Raw genomic sequence first — 22,341 nt, 5'->3', positions numbered from 1 at the left:
CGCGCAATTTTCTCCGCCAGAGTGGTAAAGCCAGTGACTGACGGCAGATATTAATAGCCAGGAGAGGGTCCATGGTTATTGGCCCCCCGTGGCTAAAAACATCTGCCCCCAGCCACCCCAGAAAAAGGCACATCTGGAAGATGCGCCTATTCTGGCACTTGGCCACTCTCTTCCCATTCCCGTGTAGCAGTGGGATATGGGGTAATGAAGGGTTAATGCCACCTTGCTATTGTAAGGTGACATTAAGCCAGGTTAATAATGGAGAGGCGTCAATTATGTCACCTATCCATTATTAATCCAATTGTTTGAAAGGGTTAATAAACACACACACACACACACACATGATTTAAAAGTATTTTAATGAAATAAACACAGCGGTTGTTTTAATATTTTATTGCTCTCTCAATCCATTTGCAGACCCTCGCTTGGCAAAACAATAAACCCACAATATACATACCTTCTGCTGACCCGTCACGTCCCACGAGGTAATCCATCTGAAGGGGTTAAAATAATTTACAAGCAGGAGCCCTGCAAATGCAGCTGTGCTCGTGCTTGTAATTCCCCGGCGAATGAAGGAAATGTAGGTCATTGACCTACATTTCCTTCAGTCGCGGTGATGCGCCCCCTGGTGGATGTCCTCATATGACCTGGAGTGTGGGAAAAAGTTCCCAGGCTGCAGTTCATGAGAACATCCAGCAGGGGCGCATCACCGCGACTGAAGGAAATGTAGGTCAATGACCTACATTTCCTTCATTCGCCGGGGAATTACAAGCACGAGCACAGCTGCATTTGCAGGGCTCCTGCTTGTAAATTATTTTAACCCCTTCAGATGGATTACCTCGTGGGACGTGACGGGTCAGCAGAAGGTATGTATATTGTGGGTTTATTGTTTTGCCAAGCGAGGGTCTGCAAATGGATTGAGAGAGCAATAAAATATTAAAACAACCGCTGTGTTTATTTCATTAAAATACTTTTAAATCATGTGTGTGTGTGTTTTTTAACCCTTTCAAACAATTGGATTAATAATGGATAGGTGACATAATTGACGCCTCTCCATTATTAACCTGGCTTAATGTCATCTTACAATAGCAAGGTGGCATTAACCCTTCATTACCCCATATCCCACCGCTACACGGGAGTGGGAAGAGAGTGGCCAAGTGCCAGAACAGGCGTATCTTCCAGATGTGCCTTTTCTGGGGTGGCTGGGGGCAGATGTTTTTAGCCACGGGGGGGGGCCAATAACCATGGACCCTCTCCTGGCTATTAATATCTGCCGTCAGTCACTGGCTTTACCACTCTGGCGGAGAAAATTGCGCGGGAGCCCACGCCAATTTTTTCCGCCATTTAACCCTTTATTTTAGCAGCTACAGCGCTGAAATTTTGCACATACACACTACTAACATTAGTAGTGTGGAATATGCAAAAAAAAAGGGGATATGAGATGGTTTACTGTATGTAAACCATGTCTCATATCCTGTCGGGTTTAGGCAGGAGAAATGAAAAGCCGGCAATTGAATTACCGACTTTTCACTAACACCGCTGCATATTTCTCGCAAGTCACACTGCTGGTCCGTGTGGAATCAGTATTTTTCTCGCCCCTATAGACTTTCATTGGCGATTTTTTTGCGCAATACGCTGACAAACGCAGCATGCTGCGATTTTGTACGGCCGCAGAAAGCCATATATTACGGATCCGTAATATACGGCTGATAGGACTAGACCCATTGAGAATCATTGTGCCGTATGTTATGCGAGTTTTACGCACGTAGTTTCTGCGCTCTTACGTCCGTAAAACTCGCATGTGTGACGGCGGCCTTAGGCACATAACCCGCTGCTCTGCTCTCTCCACTTCTGTGCAGGTGCAGAATAGTAGTTGCATCCAGCACATGCGCAGATCCCGGAGACTCTCCTGCCTGTTTTCTGTCATGTGCTGAACCCGTGGAGTACCTGCGCAGCAGTGAGCACAGTCTGGGACAGCCAAGAAAGCAGACTTAAATCACATGGCCCCTTCCATTTTGCATTGTTTGGACATGGAGACTGCCTGTATCCAATGCTCACACAGTATATATATGTGTTAGTATCTGGATCATATACATATATGTGGGCAGGCAAAGCATTTATTTGCACTCTGGGGGTATGATATAAAATCGCTTTGAACATTACAGTATATTGTCTTTTTAGATTTTTTCTATAAAATGTCCAACCCCTTCATATGCTTATGAAGAGCTTTTGCCACTTATGATTTCCAAAAGGGAGAGTTACAAAAATACTAAATTACTATATATTGCCATCTTGGACCTGGTTCATTGTGAATAAATGTACAGTATACAGTATATGATGAAAAAAAAATCACAAACTAAGGCTACTTTCACACTAGCGTCGGGCCGACGTTCCCGACGCTAGCGTTGTCTCCGCCGCACAACGGGGGCAGCGGATGCATTTTTCCAGCGCATCCGCTGCCCCATTGTGAGGTGCGGGGAAGTGCGGGGAGGTGGGGGCGGAGTTCCGGCCGCGCATGCGCGGTTGGAAAAAGCGGACCGTCGTGAACAAAAAACGTTACATGTAGCGTTTTTTTCTCCCGACGGTCCGCCACTGCACGACGCATCCGTCGCACGACGGGTGCGACGTGTGGCAATCCGTCACAATGCGTCGCTTAATGTTAATCAATGGTGAAAAAACGCATCCTGCAACACTTTTGCAGGATGCGTTTTTTCAGCAAAACGACGCATTGTGATGGAATGCAGTTAACGCTAGTGTGAAAGTAGCCTAAGGCTTCATTGACTAATCTGCTTGTATCTCATCCATGAAGAAACAATGGGACTGACTTCCACCAGTGTCCTGGATCAGATTTTTTTCAGTGATTAGTCGGTGTGTCTATTTTTACCATTAGTGTGGTATCCATTTTTCTGATATTATAAAACTTAAAAAAAAAACAAAAAAAAAACCCCAAAGCTTCCTCTCCTACCCATTATACGATAAAAAACCAGACAGCACTCAGCACATCGGATGGCATTGGGTATGCTGTCTTATTTTTTTTAAGCTAACCCATTGATTTCAATGGATATGTGATCTGTGACTTGGATCAAAAATGGAAGTTTCCTTTTTTTTATTTTGGAACAATTAGTCTACAAAACTAAGTTGTGAGAACATGGGTGCATTTAATATCAGTTACATCCATGATGAATATGGATAGAACGGTTAAGTCAAAAACAGACGTCTAAATGATGCCTAGCATATAAAATAGTCCACATATCACAAATGAATGTTTATTACTGTAGAGACTGATTTTATATCATTTCTATTTTATTGTTTTTTTTTATATATGAGCAACAAGAACAAAACAAATTAAAGTTATTACAAGTCACATTTTTCCCCTAATGCAGAAAAATATCTTTATGCAGAAATTTGTAATTTGACTCAGCTCAATCCGTTGAACATGTGAAGTTAGGAGTCATATTATAGTTTTCTGCATCAATACATGTTGCTCCATTGTGGTGTGCGTCATGCTTGGAAATGCTACATCTGTGCAATGATAATAGCGGTGCTTGTCCACAATGATAACATGTCACACAAGTGTGGCGATCAGAGTCGTTGCATTATTTATCTACCGGATTTACCGCGGTTTATTATATAACGTTCATTGTGCACCCAACATACAGAATGGCCCTATTGAATTTTTTCAATACTGTAAGAAAAGATCCATCATCTTTGTATAGTTCAGAAGTGGGGAAGAGCTGTGCGGTATTTTCCTTACATTCTGAAATGAAAGGGCTTTTCAATTTCTGTCCGTGTACATGGTTGGCTGAGCTGTACTGCGATGAGCCTTCCTGGTATTGTATGTGAATTATACTTTAAAGACTAAGGGTAGAGAGCCTGGAAATATGCATCTTATTCCCCATCTCAGAGTGTGATCTTTCCTCTTCTCGGATTTCTCCACATTATGTTAGGCCCTGTTTATTTCACTTGGTGCAGAGAGCCACTTGCTTATTCCACACATTTGTTTCCAGGTGCCAGATTGACCTGTCGGCCTTAAGCAAAGAACAAACTCACAAACTGAAGCTGAATCTGGAAGAAGGGGAAGGTTGTCTGGTTCTTCTAGTGACTCTGACAGCCTCGGCTGCCATCAGTGTCTCCGACCTTTCTGTCAGCTGCTTGGAGGATCAAAAAGAGCGTAAGGAAATTCTGCGGAGATATGTACGTAATACCAATTAGCTGTCTATCAAATCGTGTTTTACTGGCTTGCAAACCCTGATTGGAAACAATATAATATATAGCTATGTAGAAATATATACTCATAATGAATGTTTTAACTGGTAAAAGGTATAACAGTTTAAATCATGTATGATAGATTATTACAATTAAAATTGCATTGAAAGTGATCCTCAAGGGAGTGGCATGTCAAAGAAGATGGCCAATATGTGTAATACAATGTATATCGTGGCACAAAAAATTGTCAAATGTCACAGAAACCCTGGACAGGATCTAGGGCTGGTCTACTCAAAAAGGTAGGTGGCATTTTAGAGAGGGTTAACTATTTAGTAAATGTCAGAATAAACTAATAAATATGTACATGTACAGTGCATATATATTACGGTACATATTTATATTATATTTATGCTTAGTGCTGTGTATATCAGATGTGACAGATATTAAATTTGCAATCTACTGGTCGTATAACAAAAAAAATTAAAAAGTGCTACGTGTATGCTTAAATAGTATATACACACACATATACATATATATATTATTTATTATATATGGTATATTATATTATATATACACACACATACTGTATATATTAACACACGTGTGTGTGAACAAATATATGTGTGTATATATATATATATATATATATATATATATATATATCCAGAAAAATTGGAGGCAGCACACCGTTTTGTAGTGAAAAGGTATGAAATGTCCTATTTGTGTCTAAATGGACATTATTTATAAACCTACTGTGCAGTTATATATTATCTCAAAAACTTTCATAAAGTTAAAAAAAACAATATCCATCATCACAATACATTTTACGGACTACTACATTGGAAAAATAAAAAAAATTCCAGATTTTCTGTAGCTAATATTCTCATGGCTCCTTACTATTCGGCGGCCTGGTGTCGTCCGGCGTACAGGGAGCAGAGCCCAGCAGCCGCCAGCAGTTCTACGTGTAGGACAGAGAGTGGAGCTCTAATACCAGAGTATGGATTTGGTGACTATCACTGGAAAGGTTATAGGAGAGAGGAGAAATAGCGATTTCCACTTAATATCACAAAGCTTTCATTGTACAATAGTGCAGGTGTTTAGAAGGCTTCTCTAGACGCTCAGCCATTAAACCAAACTCTGCCTAACAAAGAGATGCTTAATTTTTCCTCTAGATTATAAAATATTCCTGCTCCCTGACTAGAGCCCTTTCAATAACTGAATTTAATAAAGATGTACCTTATCGGGCAGTGCAGATAACATGAAGTGCTGGTACTAATGCCGTACAATATTCTTCAAACAGATTAGCTGGATGTTCGCCTCGGTAAATGTATTCAGGCTATCTGCAGTGAATCAGCTGCCGGCTAATGCTTGTACAACTCATACACCCATAGCGTTATCATAAACACGCTGAAATAGAGGTGACTTAGCACCGCCAAACAAAACCTTTCATTCGAGGAAACTAATAGAGACTGAAGTTGGTGTATTTAGCTACTTGAGGCAGATGTATTATAACAGCAATCATGCAGCTTTTAGTGCCCCTACCGCCTCCTATATCAGAGCCTGTGGGATAGCCGGCAGTGTCATGGGATTAGGCTAAGAGTCCGCACCTTGGGTTATCACAGAAACCTCCTGTAGATTTTTTTTGTTTTTAACTTAAGTTTTTAGTTTATGCACATCGTCTACTAAACCACTTATTGTCCTTGTTGCAAAGTGCTGTAAAAGGAAATTAATGAACACGTTCTTAATAAATAGTACTGTCCAGTGGTTGCCACGTGTACATTGTATGTTGCCTCCACGTGACGGTGTGTTCTCCTCTACAAGCAATGTCTCCAGAGGAGAATGCTTCTGTACTAGTAAGAGTCTAACATTGTTTCTAAAGATACAAAAAAATACATATTTGCTCTCCTGAGGTATATTGTAGCCCTGGGATCTTTCAGTGAGATAGGGATGCACGGAAGGAAAATATCCCACCTTTAGGATTGGTGAGACACAACAACAATAGGAAAAATGCTGCAATCTCAAAGAAAAAAATATTATGTTTTAAAACTAGATTAAAAACCAAAGTTAAGGGAAATTGGAAAAAGGTATATAAAAAATTCTGAAAAGGATGATGCGTTTCGAACCAGCACAGTTCTTACTTATATCCTACCAACAGGGCCGGACTGGGACTAAAATTCAGCCCTGGCATTTGAAGTTACACAGGCCCACTTGTCACATGGTGACTGTATAATACCTTTGTACACTTGTAGGCAGGGCCGGTTTTAGGCAAAGTGGGGCCCTAGGCAAAGTTTAAAATGGGTCCCCAAATGCTAACATATTGCACATCACACAGAAGCCTTTCTGTTGTATTTACGTGCGCTGAGTTCAGGCCGCTAAACAAGTTTGATCGACAATACTGAAGTTGTTCAACGCTTGTTTCCCGGCCTCTTTCCACCAGCTGAGGAATAATGATGAGACAGAACGATCACTAATAGATCACTAACAGATCACCATACAGTATCATGTTTTCAGCAGCACATCTACAGTTTACACTGGCAATGTGCTGCTGACAACAAGGCTTTTAGTTCCAGCAAAAACAATCCGAATATGCAGCATTTTACTTGTTTAGTAAAATACACCCCATAGTCCTCCATATATTATAATGTGCTCCATAGTCCTCCATATAGTATAATACACTCCCTATAGTCCTCCATATATTAAAATACACTGCTCAGTCCTCCACATAGTATAATACACTCCTCATAGTCCTCCATATAGCATAATACAATCCTCATAGTCCTCCATATAGCATAATACAATCCTCATAGTGCTCCATATAGTATAATGCACCGCCACAGTCATCCATGTAGTACAATTCACTTCCCATAGTATAATGCACCCCATAGTTCTTCATATAGTATAACGTATTCCCCATAGTCCTCGATACAGTATAATGCAGCCCACATATAGTATAATGCAGCCACCCCAGAGTATAATGCAGCCACCCCAGAGTATAATGCAGCCACCCCAGAGTATAATGCAGCCACCCCAGAGTATAATGCAGCCACCCCACAGAGTATAATGCAGCCACCCCAGAGTATGTAACCCCCATAGAATATAATACAGCCCACCTCCCCATAATATATAATGTAGCCCCCCATAGAATATAATGCAGCCCCCCATAGTATATAACGCAGCCTCCCCCATAGAATATAATATACCCCCACAATAGTATATAACACAGCCACATAGTACATAACATGGCCTCCCCCATAGAATATAATATACTCCCCATAGTATATAGCAAAGCCCGCATATTATATAGCACAAACCGCATAGTATACAGCACAGCCTGCATACTATAGCACAGCTCGCGTAGTAGATCACACAGCAGTATTCAGCACAGACCACACAGTAGTATACAGCACAGACCACACAGTAGTATACAGCACAGCCCACGTAGAAGTATACAGCACAGTCCACACAGTAGTATACAGCACAGCCCACAGAGTAATATATACAGCACAGCCCACAAAGTAATATATACAGCACAGCCCACAAAGTAATATATACAGCACAGCCCAGAGAACTATATACAGCACAGCCCACAGAGAACTATATACAGCACAGCCCACAGAGAACTATATAAAGCACAGCCCAGAGTACTATATACAGCACAGCCCAGAGTACTATATACAGCACAGCCCAGAGTACTATATAAAGCACAGCCCAGAGAGTACTATATACAGCACAGCCCAGAGAGTACTATATACAGCACAGCCCAGAGAGTACTATATACAGCACAGCCCAGAGAGTACTATATACAGCACAGCCCACAGAGTACTATACACAGCACAGCCCACAGAGTACTATATACAGCACAGCCCACAGAGTACTATATACAGCACAGCCCACAGAGTACTATATACAGCACAGCCCACAGAGTACTATATACAGCACAGCCCACAGAGTACTATATACAGCACAGCCCACAGAGTACTATATACAGCACAGCCCACAGAGTACTATATACAGCACAGCCCACAGAGTACTATATACAGCACAGCCCACAGAGAACTATATACAGCACAGAGCACAGCCCACAGAGAACTATATACAGCCCACAGTAGTATACAGCACAGAGCACAGCCCACAGAGAACTATATACAGCCCACAGTAGTATACAGCACAGAGCACAGCCCACAGAGAACTATATACAGCACAGAGCACAGCCCACAGAGAACTATATACAGCCCACAGTAGCATACAGCACAGAGCACAGCCCACAGATAACTATATACAGCCCACAGTAGTATACAGCACAGAGCACAGCCCACAGAGTACTATATACAGCCCACAGTAGTATACAGCACAGAGCACAGCCCATAGAGTACTATATACAGCCCACAGTAGTATACAGCACAGAGCACAGCCCAGAGAACTATATATAGCACACAGTAGTATACAGCACAGAGCACAGCCCACAGAGTACTATATATAGCACAGAGCACACAGTAGTATACAGCACAGAGCACAGCCCACAGAGAGCTATATACAGCCCACAGTAGTATACAGCACAGAGCACAGCCCACAGAGTACTATATACAGCCCACAGTAGTATACAGCACAGAGCACAGCCCACAGAGTACTATATACAGCCCACAGTAGTATACAGCACAGAGCACAGCCCACAGAGTACTATATACAGCCCACAGTAGTATACAGCACAGAGCACAGCCCAGAGAACTATATATAGCACACAGTAGTATACAGCACAGAGCACAGCCCACAGAGTACTATATATAGCACAGAGCACACAGCAGTATACAGCACAGAGCACAGCCCACAGAGAGCTATATACAGCCCACAGTAGTATACAGCACAGAGCACAGCCCACAGAGAGCTATATACAGCCCACAGTAGTATACAGCACAGAGCACAGCCCAGAGAACTATATATAGCACACAGTAGTATACAGCACAGAGCACAGCCCACAGAGTACTATATACAGCCCACAGCAGTATACAGCACAGAGCACAGCCCACAGAGTACTATATACAGCCCACAGCAGTATACAGCACAGAGCACAGCCCACAGAGTACTATATACAGCCCACAGCAGTATACAGCACAGAGCACAGCCCACAGAGTACTATATACAGCCCACAGCAGTATACAGCACAGAGCACAGCCCACAGAGTACTATATACAGCCCACAGTAGTATACAGCACAGAGCACAGCCCAGAGAACTATATATAGCACACAGTAGTATACAGCACAGAGCACAGCCCAGAGTACTATATATAGCACAGAGCACACAGTAGTATACAGCACAGAGCACAGCCCACAGAGAACTATATACAGCCCACAGTAGTATACAGCACAGAGCACAGCCCACAGAGAGCTATATACAGCCCACAGCAGTATACAGCACAGAGCACAGCCCACAGAGAGCTATATATAGCACAGAGCACACAGTAGTATACAGCACAGAGCACAGCCCACAGAGTACTATATACAGCCCACAGCAGTATACAGCACAGAGCACAGCCCACAGAGTACTATATACAGCCCACAGCAGTATACAGCACAGAGCACAGCCCACAGAGTACTATATACAGCCCACAGTAGTATACAGCACAGAGCACAGCCCAGAGAACTATATATAGCACACAGTAGTATACAGCACAGAGCACAGCCCACAGAGTACTATATATAGCACAGAGCACACAGTAGTATACAGCACAGAGCACAGCCCAGAGAACTATATACAGCCCACAGTAGTATACAGCACAGAGCACAGCCCACAGAGAGCTATATACAGCCCACAGCAGTATACAGCACAGAGCACAGCCCACAGAGAGCTATATATAGCACAGAGCACACAGTAGTATACAGCACAGAGCACAGCCCACAGAGTACTATATACAGCCCACAGTGGTATACAGCACAGAGCACAGCCCACAGAGAACTATATACAGCCCACAGTAGTATACAGCACAGAGCACAGCCCACAGAGAACTATATACAGCCCACAGCAGTATACAGCACAGAGCACAGCCCACAGAGTACTATATATAGCACAGAGCACAGCCCAGAGAACTGTATATAGCACACAGTAGTATACAGCACAGAGCACAGCCCACAGAGTACTATATATAGCACAGAGCACACAGTAGTATACAGGTCCTTCTCAAAAAATTAGCATATAGTGTTAAATTTCATTATTTACCATAATGTAATGATTACAATTAAACTTTCATTTATTATAGATTCATTATCCACCAACTGAAATCTGTCAGGTCTTTTATTGTTTTAATACTGATGATTTTGGCCTACAACTCCTGATAACCCAAAAAACCTGTCTCAATAAATTAGCATATCAAGAAAAGGTTCTCTAAACGACCTATTACCCTAATCTTCTGAATCAACTAATTAACTCTAAACACATGCAAAAGATACCTGAGGCTTTTAAAAACTCCCTGCCTGGTTCATTACTCAAAACCCCCATCATGGGTAAGACTAGCGACCTGACAGATGTCAAGAAGGCCATCATTGACACCCTCAAGCAAGAGGGTAAGACCCAGAAAGAAATTTCTCAACAAATAGGCTGTTCCCAGAGTGCTGTATCAAGGCACCTCAATGGTAAGTCTGTTGGAAGGAAACAATGTGGCAGAAAACGCTGTACAACGAGAAGAGGTGACCGGACCCTGAGGAAGATTGTGGAGAAGGACCGATTCCAGACCTTGGGGAACCTGAGGAAGCAGTGGACTGAGTCTGGTGTGGAAACATCCAGAGCCACCGTGCACAGGCGTGTGCAGGAAATGGGCTACAGGTGCCGCATTCCCCAGGTAAAGCCACTTTTGAACCAGAAACAGCGGCAGAAGCGCCTGACCTGGGCTACAGAGAAGCAGCACTGGACTGTTGCTAAGTGGTCCCAAGTACTTTTTTCTGATGAAAGCAAATTTTGCATGTCATTCGGAAATCAAGGTGCCAGAGTCTGGAGGAAGACTGGGGAGAAGGAAATGCCAAAATGCCTGAAGTCCAGTGTCAAGTACCCAGTCAGTGATGGTGTGGGGTGCCATGTCAGCTGCTGGTGTTGGTCCACTGTGTTTCATCAAGGGCAGGGTCAATGCAGCTAGCTATCAGGAGATTTTGGAGCACTTCATGCTTCCTGGCACCTGCTCACAGTGCCAAAACCACTGGTAAATGGTTTACTGACCATGGTATTACTGTGCTCAATTGGCCTGCCAACTCTCCTGACCTGAACCCCATAGAGAATCTGTGGGATATTGTGAAGAGAAAGTTGAGAGACGCAAGACCCAACACTCTGGATGAGCTTAAGGCCGCTATTGAAGCATCCTGGGCCTCCATAACATCTCAGCAGTGTCACAGGCTGATTGCCTCCATGCCACGCCGCATTGAAGCAGTCATTTCTGCCAAAGGATTCCCGACCAAGTATTGAGTGCATAACTGAACATTATTATTTGATGGTTTTTTTGTTTGTTATTAAAAAACACTTTTATTTGATTGGACGGTTGAAATATGCTAATTTATTGAGACAGGTTTTTTGGGTTATCAGGAGTTGTAGGCCAAAATCATCAGTATTAAAACAACAAAAGACCTGACAAATTTCAGTTGGTGGATAATGAATCTATAATATATGAAAGTTTAATTGTAATCATTACATTATGGTAAATAATGAAATTTAACACTATATGCTAATTTTTTGAGAAGGACCTGTACAGCACAGAGCACAGCCCACAGAGAACTATATACAGCCCACAGTAGTATACAGCACAGAGCACAGCCCACAGAGAGCTATATACAGCCCACAGCAGTATACAGCACAGAGCACAGCCCACAGAGAGCTATATATAGCACAGAGCACACAGTAGTATACAGCACAGAGCACAGCCCACAGAGTACTATATACAGCCCACAGTGGTATACAGCACAGAGCACAGCCCACAGATAACTATATACAGCACAGAGCACAGCCCACAGAGAACTATATACAGCCCACAGCAGTATACAGCACAGAGCACAGCCCACAGATAACTATATACAGCCCACAGCAGTATACAGCACAGAGCACAGCCCAGAGAACTATATACAGCCCACAGCAGTATACAGCACAGAGCACAGCCCACAGAGAACTATATACAGCCCACAGCAGTATACAGCACAGAGCACAGCCCAGAGAACTATATACAGCCCACAGCAGTATACAGCACAGAGCACAGCCCACAGATAACTATATACAGCCCACAGCAGTATACAGCACAGAGCACAGCCCAGAGAGAACTATATACAGCCCACAGTGGTATACAGCACAGAGCACAGCCCAGAGAACTATATACAGCCCACAGCAGTATACAGCACAGAGCACAGCCCACAGAGAACTATATACAGCCCACAGCAGTATACAGCACAGAGCACAGCCCACAGAGAACTATATACAGCCCACAGTAGTATACAGCACAGAGCACAGCCCACAGAGAACTATATACAGCCCACATCTCTTCTCTTCCTCCCCTCACCTCCTCCGAGAATGGCCCCACAGTCCAGAAAAAAAAAAAACTCTCCTCACCTCTCCTCGTGCCCAGCGTTGCTTCCTGGTTCCTGCTCCTGTCTCAGCAGCTGCAGTCTGCCCGGGACACAGCAGGTGCGCGATGATATGATGTCATCGCGCACCCGCAGTGTCAGAGGCAGAGCGGGGAATGATGGGAGAGGAGCGTCTGTAGACGCTCTCCTCCATCATTGCATTCAACTGTACCGGCGTCTATACGCCGGTGTAGTTGAATGCGACGGCGGGGGCGGCGGATTGAGCGGCCCACCACTGGCACCGGCCCTTCTGGCATTTGCCAGAAGTGCCCTATGGCCAGTCCGGCCCTGCCTACCAAGGATAGTCAATCCATTGCTGTCCTGTCTGTATACTCTCTTTTGCGTCCTCCTCTACCCAGGAGATGTGGTATGATCAGGCCGTGTCCCTGTACTTATTTTTATTCCAAAATCTATTGAGTAAAATGTACTTTATTCGCAGGACAACCCCTCATGCCTAAATTCCCATGATGAGTTTTTGACTCTGCGTATTTTCTCTGAACAGAACAGTATGTTACAGTTCCAGTAAAGTGGATGAGATTTATAGAAATCTCACGCCCACTGTGGTTTTTTTTGGAGAGCATGAACTATCCTGCAGTGCATTTTTTAGTTCTGCAACATGACAATTTATCTTGGGGCTACGCTGAGTTTTATGTGCAGATTTTCCCCATAGAATTGTATTAGTGGCGGAAAATCTGCAGGTAAAAATCACATGTACCATCACATACAAAATAGTGTCAAAACACAGCAACTTTATTTAAACCATGTTATACCAAAAAGAGACAAAAACCACAAATGTGATAAAAGTGCATGTAAAAAACGCACTAGAAATGCAATGAAAAAAAATGCAAGTAACCTAATTTAACTAATAGGTGTGGAAATGCTGCAGAAAATCTGCAACATCAAAAACTCACCAAATACTCATCATTAGTGATGGGCAAACCCATGGATATTCGGGTCCGGCCGAACAGTTTAAAAAAGTTTGAGTACCGGAACAGTACCCAAACCCAGATCCCATTCACATGAATGGGGGATCCGAACATCCATTGTTTGACACGCTGTCATCTGCATGTCAGCGCCTCAAACACTGCCTCTGATCAGCGGTAGCCTACGCCTGCTGCTGTTAATAACAGCGAGAGCAGGCGCCGGCTGATGGGAGTATTCATCAGCTGGCACCTGCACTATGAATAAAAAAAAAAAACATGGGTTCTCCTGTGTTTGTCATAACCAGCATGGTAAAACTGACAGCTGCGGGTTAAATCCTCAGCTTTATCCTGGCTGGTTATCTAGAATAGAGTGGTCACTATTCATTTTTGACAAGCAGCCAAGATAAAGCAAAGAGCTGGGGGCTGGTATTCTCAGGCTGCTAAGGGGCCATGGATATTTCCCCCCCAGCCTAAAAATAGTAGCCCACAGTCACCCAAAAAGGCTCATCTATTATCTATTACCAATTCTGGTGCTTTGTCTGGCTCTTCCCACTTACCCTTTGGTGGTGGCAAGTGGGGTAATATTTTGTGGGGTTGATTGTCATGTTCTCAATGGCAAGAGAACATAGCATCAGCATATATAGGAACTAGCTCTTGGAAGATGGAAACTGAGCTGACCATGAACTAAACCTAACGCACAACTAGCAGTGGCCGGGTAGCATGCCTACGTTGATTCTAGATGCCCAGCACCAGCCGGAGGACTAAATAATGCTAGCAGAGGAAAATATTAGTCCTAGCTCACCTCTAGAGAAATACCCCGAAAGGAGACAGAGGCCCCCCACATGTATTGGCGGTGAATTAAGATGAAATTACAAACGTAGTATGAAAATAGGTTTAGCAAATTTGAGGTCCACTTACTACATAGCAGAAGACAGAAAGGACACTTTCATGGTCAGCTGAAAACCCTATCAAAACACCATCCAGGAATTACTTTAAAACTCTGGCATTAACTCATAACACCAGAGTGGCAATTCCTGTTCACAAGAGCTTTCCAGACACAGTAACGAAACTTCAGCTGTGAACTGGAACAAAAATGCAAAAACAAACATGGACAAAAGTCCAACTTATCTAGTAGTTGTCTAGGAGCAGGAACAAGCACAGAGAGGCTTCTGATAACATTGTTGACCGGCAAGCAACTAACAGAGCAGCAAGGTTATATAGCGACTCCCACATCTTGATGGGAACAGGTGAACAGAGAAGATGACAACACCAGTTCAATTCCACCAGTAGCCACCGGGGGAGCCCAGAATCCAAATTCACAACAGTACCCCCCCCTCAAGGAGGGGGCACCGAACCCTCACCAGAACCACCAGGGCGATCAGGATGGGCCCTATGAAAGGCACGAACCAGATCAGAGGCATGAACATCAGATGCATTCACCCAAGAATTATCCTCCTGGCCGTATCCCTTCCACTTGACCAGATACTGGAGTCTCCGTCTGGAAACACGAGAGTCTAAAATTTTCTCCACAACGTACTCCAACTCACCCCCAACCAACACCGGAGCAGGAGGCTCAACGGAAGGCACAACCGGTACCTCATACCTGCGCAATAATGACCGATGAAAAACGTTATGAATAGAAAAGTATGCAGGGAGGTCCAAACGGAAGGAAACAGGGTTAAGAATCTCCAATATCTTATACGGGCCGATGAACCGAGGCTTAAACTTAGGAGAAGAGACCCTCATAGGGACAAAACGAGAAGACAACCACACCAAATCCCCAACACAAAGCCGAGGACCAACACGACGGTGGCGGTTGGCAAAAAGCTGAGTCTTCTCCTGGGACAACCTCAAATTGTCCACCACCTGTCCCCAGATCTGATGCAATCTCTCCACCACAGCATCCACTCCAGGACAATCCGAAGTTTCCACCTGACCAGAGGAAAATCGAGGATGAAACCCCGAATTACAGAAAAACGGGGACACCAAAGTGGCAGAGCTGGCCCGATTATTGAGAGCGAACTCCGCCAATGGCAAAAAAGCAACCCAATCATCCTGGTCAGCAGACACAAAACACCTCAGATATGTCTCCAGGGTCTGATTAGTCCGCTCGGTCTGGCCATTCGTCTGAGGATGGAAAGCGGACGAAAAAGACAAATCTATGCCCATCCTAGCACAGAATGCCCGCCAAAATCTAGACACGAATTGGGTCCCTCTGTCAGAAATGATATTCTCAGGAATACCATGCAAACGAACAACATTTTGAAAAAACAGAGGAACCAACTCGGAAGAAGAAGGCAACTTGGGCAGAGGAACCAAATGGACCATCTTAGAGAAACGGTCACACACCACCCAGATGACAGACATCTTCTGAGAAACAGGCAGATCTGAAATAAAATCCATCGAGATGTGCGTCCAAGGCCTCTTAGGAATAGGCAAGGGCAACAATAATCCACTAGCCCGAGAGCAACAAGGCTTGGCCCGAGCACAAACGTCACAAGACTGCACAAAGCCTCGCACATCTCGTGACAGGGAAGGCCACCAGAAGGACCTTGCCACCAAATCCCTGGTTCCAAAAATGCCAGGATGACCTGCCAACGCAGAAGAATGAACCTCAGAGATGACTCTACTGGTCCAATCATCAGGAACAAACAGTTTATCAGGTGGACAACGATCCGGTCTATCCGCCTGAAACTCCTGCAAGGCCCGCCGCAGGTCTGGAGAAACGGCTGACAATACCACTCCATCCTTAAGGATACCTGTGGGCTCAGAGTTACCAGGCGAGTCAGGCTCAAAACTCCTAGAAAGGGCATCCGCCTTAACATTCTTAGAACCCGGTAGGTATGACACCACAAAATTAAACCGAGAGAAAAATAATGACCAGCGCGCCTGTCTAGGATTCAGGCGCCTGGCGGTCTCAAGATAAATCAAGTTTTTGTGGTCAGTCAATACCACCACCTGATGTCTGGCCCCCTCAAGCCAATGACGCCACTCCTCAAAAGCCCACTTCATGGCCAAAAGCTCCCGATTCCCAACATCATAATTCCGCTCAGCGGGCGAAAATTTACGGGAAAAGAAGGCACAAGGCCTCATCACGGAGCAGTCAGAACTTTTCTGCGACAACACTGCCCCAGCTCCGATCTCAGAAGCGTCGACCTCAACCTGAAAAGGTAGAGCAACATCAGGCTGACGCAACACAGGGGCAGAGGAAAAACGTCGCTTAAGCTCCCGAAAGGCCTCCACAGCGTCAGGGGACCAATCAGCAACATCAGCACCCTTCTTAGTCAAATCGGTCAATGGTTTAGCAATATCCGAAAAACCAGCAATAAATCGACGATAAAAGTTAGCAAAGCCCAAAAATTTCTGAAGACTCTTAAGAGAAGAGGGCTGCGTCCAATCACAAATAGCTTGAACCTTGACAGGATCCATTTCAATGGAAGAGGGAGAAAAAATATATCCCAAGAAGGAAATCCTCTGTACCCCAAAAACACACTTAGAACCCTTCACACACAAAGAATTAGACCGCAAAACCTGGAAAACCCTCCTGACTTGCTGGACATGAGAGTCCCAGTCATCCGAAAAAATCAGAATATCATCCAGATACACAATCATAAATTTATCCAAATAATCGCGAAAAATATCATGCATAAAGGACTGGAAAACTGACGGAGCATTTGAAAGACCAAAAGGCATCACTAAATACTCAAAGTGGCCCTCGGGCGTATCAAATGCGGTCTTCCACTCATCCCCCTGCCTGATACGCACCAAATTATACGCCCCACGAAGGTCAATCTTAGAGAACCACTTGGCCCCCTTTATGCGAGCAAACAAATCAGTCAGCAACGGCAATGGGTATTGATATTTTACAGTGATTTTATTCAAAAGCCAATAATCGATACATGGTCTCAAAGAGCCGTCTTTTTTTGACACAAAGAAAAAACCGGCTCCTAAGGGAGATGACGATGGACGAATATGTCCCTTTTCCAAGGACTCCTTTATATATTCTCGCATAGCAGCATGTTCAGGCACAGACAGATTAAATAAACGACCCTTTGGGTATTTACTACCCGGGATTAAATCTATGGCACAATCGCACTCTCGGTGCGGAGGTAATGAACCAAGCTTGGATTCTTCAAAGACGTCACGATAGTCAGACAGGAACTCAGGAATTTCAGAGGGAATAGATGATGAAATGGAAACCACAGGTACATCCCCATGAGCCCCCTTACATCCCCAGCTCAACACAGACATAGCTTTCCAGTCGAGGACTGGGTTGTGAGATTGCAGCCAAGGCAATCCTAGCACCAAATCATCATGTAGATTATGCAGCACCAGAAAGTGAATAATCTCCTGGTGATCCGGATTAATACGCATAGTTACTTGGGTCCAGTATTGTGGTTTATTATTAGCCAATGGGGTGGAGTCAATCCCCTTCAGAGGAATAAGAGTCTCCAAAGGCTCTAAATCATACCCACAGCGTTTAGCAAAGGACCAATCCATAAGACTCAAAGCGGCGCCAGAGTCGACATAGGCGTCCGTAGTAATAGATGACAAAGAGCAAATCAGGGTCACAGATAGAATAAACTTAGACGGTAAGGTGCAAATGGAAACAGATTTATCAAGCTTTTTAGTGCGCTTAGAGCATGCTGATATAACATGAGCAGAATCACCACAATAGAAACACAACCCATTTTTCCGTCTAAAATTCTGCCGCTCGCTTCGGGACAGAATTCTATCACACTGCATACTCTCTGGCGACTTCTCAGTGGACACCGCCAGATGGTGCACTGGTTTGCGCTCCCGCAAACGCCTATCGATCTGAATAGCCATTGTCATGGACTCATTCAGACCCGCAGGCACAGGGAACCCCACCATAACATCCTTAATGGCATCAGAGAGACCCTCTCTGAAAGTCGCCGCCAGGGCGCACTCATTCCACTGAGTAAGCACAGACCATTTACGGAATCTTTGACAGTAAATTTCCGCTTCATCTTGCCCCTGAGATAGGGACATCAAAGTTTTTTCTGCCTGAAGCTCCAAATGAGGTTCGTCATAAAGCAACCCCAAGGCCAGAAAAAACGCATCCACATTGAGCAACGCAGGATCCCCTGGTGTCAATGAAAAAGCCCAGTCTTGAGGGTCGCCCCGGAGCAAGGAAATCACAATCCTGACCTGCTGTGCAGGGTCTCCGGCAGAGCGAAATTTCAGGGACAAAAATAATTTGCAATTATTTCGAAAATTCTGAAACCCAGATCTATTCCCCGAGAAAAATTCCGGCAAAGGAATTCTCGGCTCAGATACAGGTGCATGACAAACAAAGTCTTGCAAATTTTGTACCTTCGTGGCGAGTTTATTCAAACCTGCAGTCACACTCTGAAGATCCATTACAAACAGGTGGACACAGAGCCATTCAAAGATTAGAAGGAGAAAAAAAAAAAAAAAAAATTATCAGCAGACTTCTTATTTCTCTCCTTTCTCAGCCAAGGATTTTAACCCTTTAGGTGGCCGGTCAAACTGTCATGTTCTCAATGGCAAGAGAACATAGCATCAGCATATATAGGAACTAGCTCTTGGAAGATGGAAACTGAGCTGACCATGAACTAAACCTAACGCACAACTAGCAGTGGCCGGGTAGCATGCCTACGTTGATTCTAGATGCCCAGCACCAGCCGGAGGACTAAATAATGCTAGCAGAGGAAAATATTAGTCCTAGCTCACCTCTAGAGAAATACCCCGAAAGGAGACAGAGGCCCCCCACATGTATTGGCGGTGAATTAAGATGAAATTACAAACGTAGTATGAAAATAGGTTTAGCAAATTTGAGGTCCACTTACTACATAGCAGAAGACAGAAAGGACACTTTCATGGTCAGCTGAAAACCCTATCAAAACACCATCCAGGAATTACTTTAAAACTCTGGCATTAACTCATAACACCAGAGTGGCAATTCCTGTTCACAAGAGCTTTCCAGACACAGTAACGAAACTTCAGCTGTGAACTGGAACAAAAATGCAAAAACAAACATGGACAAAAGTCCAACTTATCTAGTAGTTGTCTAGGAGCAGGAACAAGCACAGAGAGGCTTCTGATAACATTGTTGACCGGCAAGCAACTAACAGAGCAGCAAGGTTATATAGCGACTCCCACATCTTGATGGGAACAGGTGAACAGAGAAGATGACAACACCAGTTCAATTCCACCAGTAGCCACCGGGGGAGCCCAGAATCCAAATTCACAACAGTTGATGTCACTTTTGCATTGTCCGGTGACATCATGCCCACTGGTTAGTAATGGAGAGGCATCTATAGGACTCCTATCCATTACTAACCCCATAGTCATATTGTAAATAAACTTACAGCCAGAATAATGTCCTTTATTGAGATAAAAAGACACACTATTTTACTTTATTTAAAAATAAGAAATACAGTTATGCTCACCCATTCCATTGAAGCTCTGGGCTCCTGTTAGAAAAAACATAAATATAAAACAAACCATATTCCTCACCTGTTCCACGCCGTAATCCATGTGTACGTTAAATGGTTTTCAACCTGGACGGTGCCAAGATGCAACATCAGTGACTAGCGAGGTTATCGCAGGTCAATGAAGCTGCGTTCCCGGCCTGGTCAATGAACTGCGGTGACCTCAGTGATATCACGGCTTGCATCCTGGGAAAAAGTCTCACAGTGCAGTGCTGAGCTCAGGGAGTTAAAGGGGTTGTCCACTACTTTCAATTAACCCCCCAATGTATCCCCCCGGGGCCCCTGATGAATTGTGTGATTACCTTCCGTTGCCTTTTTTTGCCTGTGAGCGGCGCTATTCCGGCGGCTGAGTCCGGGTCACGTGACCCCCAGGCTGCAGCCACCGCTTATTTCCGCCGACGTCACGTCAATTTCCAGACTCTGGAAATTGACGTGACGTCAGCAGCAGACATGAGCCAGCCTCACAGCCAGCAGTCACTTATCAAGAGTGACTGGGCTGTGGGCGGGGCTGGTGGCTGCCTGCGGGGCTGTGCTGGGGGCGGGCGGGACTTGCTGGGGGCGGGGCTAGGCAGGGAATCCACGATGTGATGTGCGGGGCTCTGCGTGCCGGCGCCGGTATGTGCGGGCGGCGCCGGTATGTGCGGGCCATGGCTCTGCGTGCCGGCATGTGATGGCCCCTGCACGCAGAGCCCCGGCCCGCACATACCGGCGCCGCCCGCACATACCGGCGCTGGCATGCAGAGCCCCGGCCCCGCTGCCTGCGGGGCTGTGCTGGGGGCGAGCGGGGCTGTGCATGTGCTGGGGGCGGGGCTAGGCAGGGAATCCTCGATGTGATGTGCGTGGCTCTGCGTGCCGGTATGTGCGGGTGGCGCCGGCCATCACATGCCGGCACGCAGAGCCCCGGCCCGCATATACCGGCGCCGCCCGCACATACCGGCACCGCCCGCACATACCGGCACGCAGAGCCCCGGCCCGCACGTACCGGCGCCGGCCCGCACATACCGGGGCTCTGCGTGCCGGCGCCGGTATGTGCTGGGGTCTGCTGCGGGGGTGGTCTTTGGGATGTGTGTGTGTGTATGTGTGTCTCTGTGCAGGCATCGTCCGATGGGACTACAAGTCCCATCGGGCTATGCCTGCTACAATGACAGTGATTGACACATTAGCCAATAATGGGACAGTAGTAGTCCCGTCATCCGGCTAATGTGTTGAATGTAACAAAAAAAACAAAAACACATATACAGTACATACACACATACAGAACATGCGCCATGCGACGACATGCAGCATGCAACGCCATGCGACGACATGCAGCATGCGACAACATGCGCCATACGATGACATGCGCCATGCGACGACATGCAGCATGCGACGACATGCGCCATGCGACGACATGCAGCATGCGATGACATGCGATGACATGCGAAGACATGCAACATGCGACAACATGCAGCATGCGATGACATGCGCCATGCGACAACATGCAGCATGCGATGACATGCGACGACATGCAGCATGCGACAACATGCAGCATGCAACAACATGCGCCATATGACATGCGCCATGCGACGGCATGCGCCATGCGACGGCATGTAGCATGCGACGGCATGTAGCATGCGACAACATGCGCCATGTGATGACATGTGCCATGCGACGACATGCAGCATGCGACGACATGCGCCATGCGACGACATGCAGCATGCGATGACATGCGATGGCATGCGACGACATGCAACATGCGACAACATGCAGCATGCGATGACATGCGCCATGCGACAACATGCAGCATGCGATGACATGCGACGACATGCAGCATGCGACAACATGCAGCATGCGACAACATGCGCCATATGACATGCACCATGCGACGGCATGCGCCATGCGACGGCATGTAGCATGCGACAACATGCGCCATGCGACGACATGCAGCATGCGACGACAAGCAGAATGCGGCAACATGCGCCATGCGACGACATGCAGCATGCGACGACATGTGCCATGCGACAACATGCAGCTTGCGACAACATGCGCCATGCGACGACATGCAGCATGCGATGACATGCAGCATGCGACAACATGCAGCATGCGATGACATGCGCCATGCGACAACATGCAGCATGCGACAACATGCGCCATGCGACCAAATGCGC

General features: G+C 45.5%; 1 protein-coding gene across 6 annotated transcripts in view; it reads left to right on the top strand.

Annotated features, from left to right (window-relative positions):
- MCTP1 (multiple C2 and transmembrane domain containing 1) overlaps positions 1-22,341 on the top strand; it is a 1,325,457-nt gene that overhangs the window by 585,821 nt on the left and 717,295 nt on the right. For all 6 annotated transcript variants that reach the window (XM_077289252.1, XM_077289242.1, XM_077289260.1 and 3 more), the window contains one exon: positions 4,008-4,194. In XM_077289252.1, the coding sequence (XP_077145367.1) occupies positions 4,008-4,194 (187 nt within the window). The remainder of the gene's footprint in view (positions 1-4,007; positions 4,195-22,341) is intronic.

The sequence above is a fragment of the Ranitomeya variabilis genome, chromosome 1, assembly GCF_051348905.1.
Source record: "Ranitomeya variabilis isolate aRanVar5 chromosome 1, aRanVar5.hap1, whole genome shotgun sequence".
Lineage (NCBI taxonomy): Eukaryota > Metazoa > Chordata > Amphibia > Anura > Dendrobatidae > Ranitomeya > Ranitomeya variabilis.
Note: the sequence above shows the minus strand (reverse complement) of the source record. Positions and strands in the feature narration are given on the sequence as shown.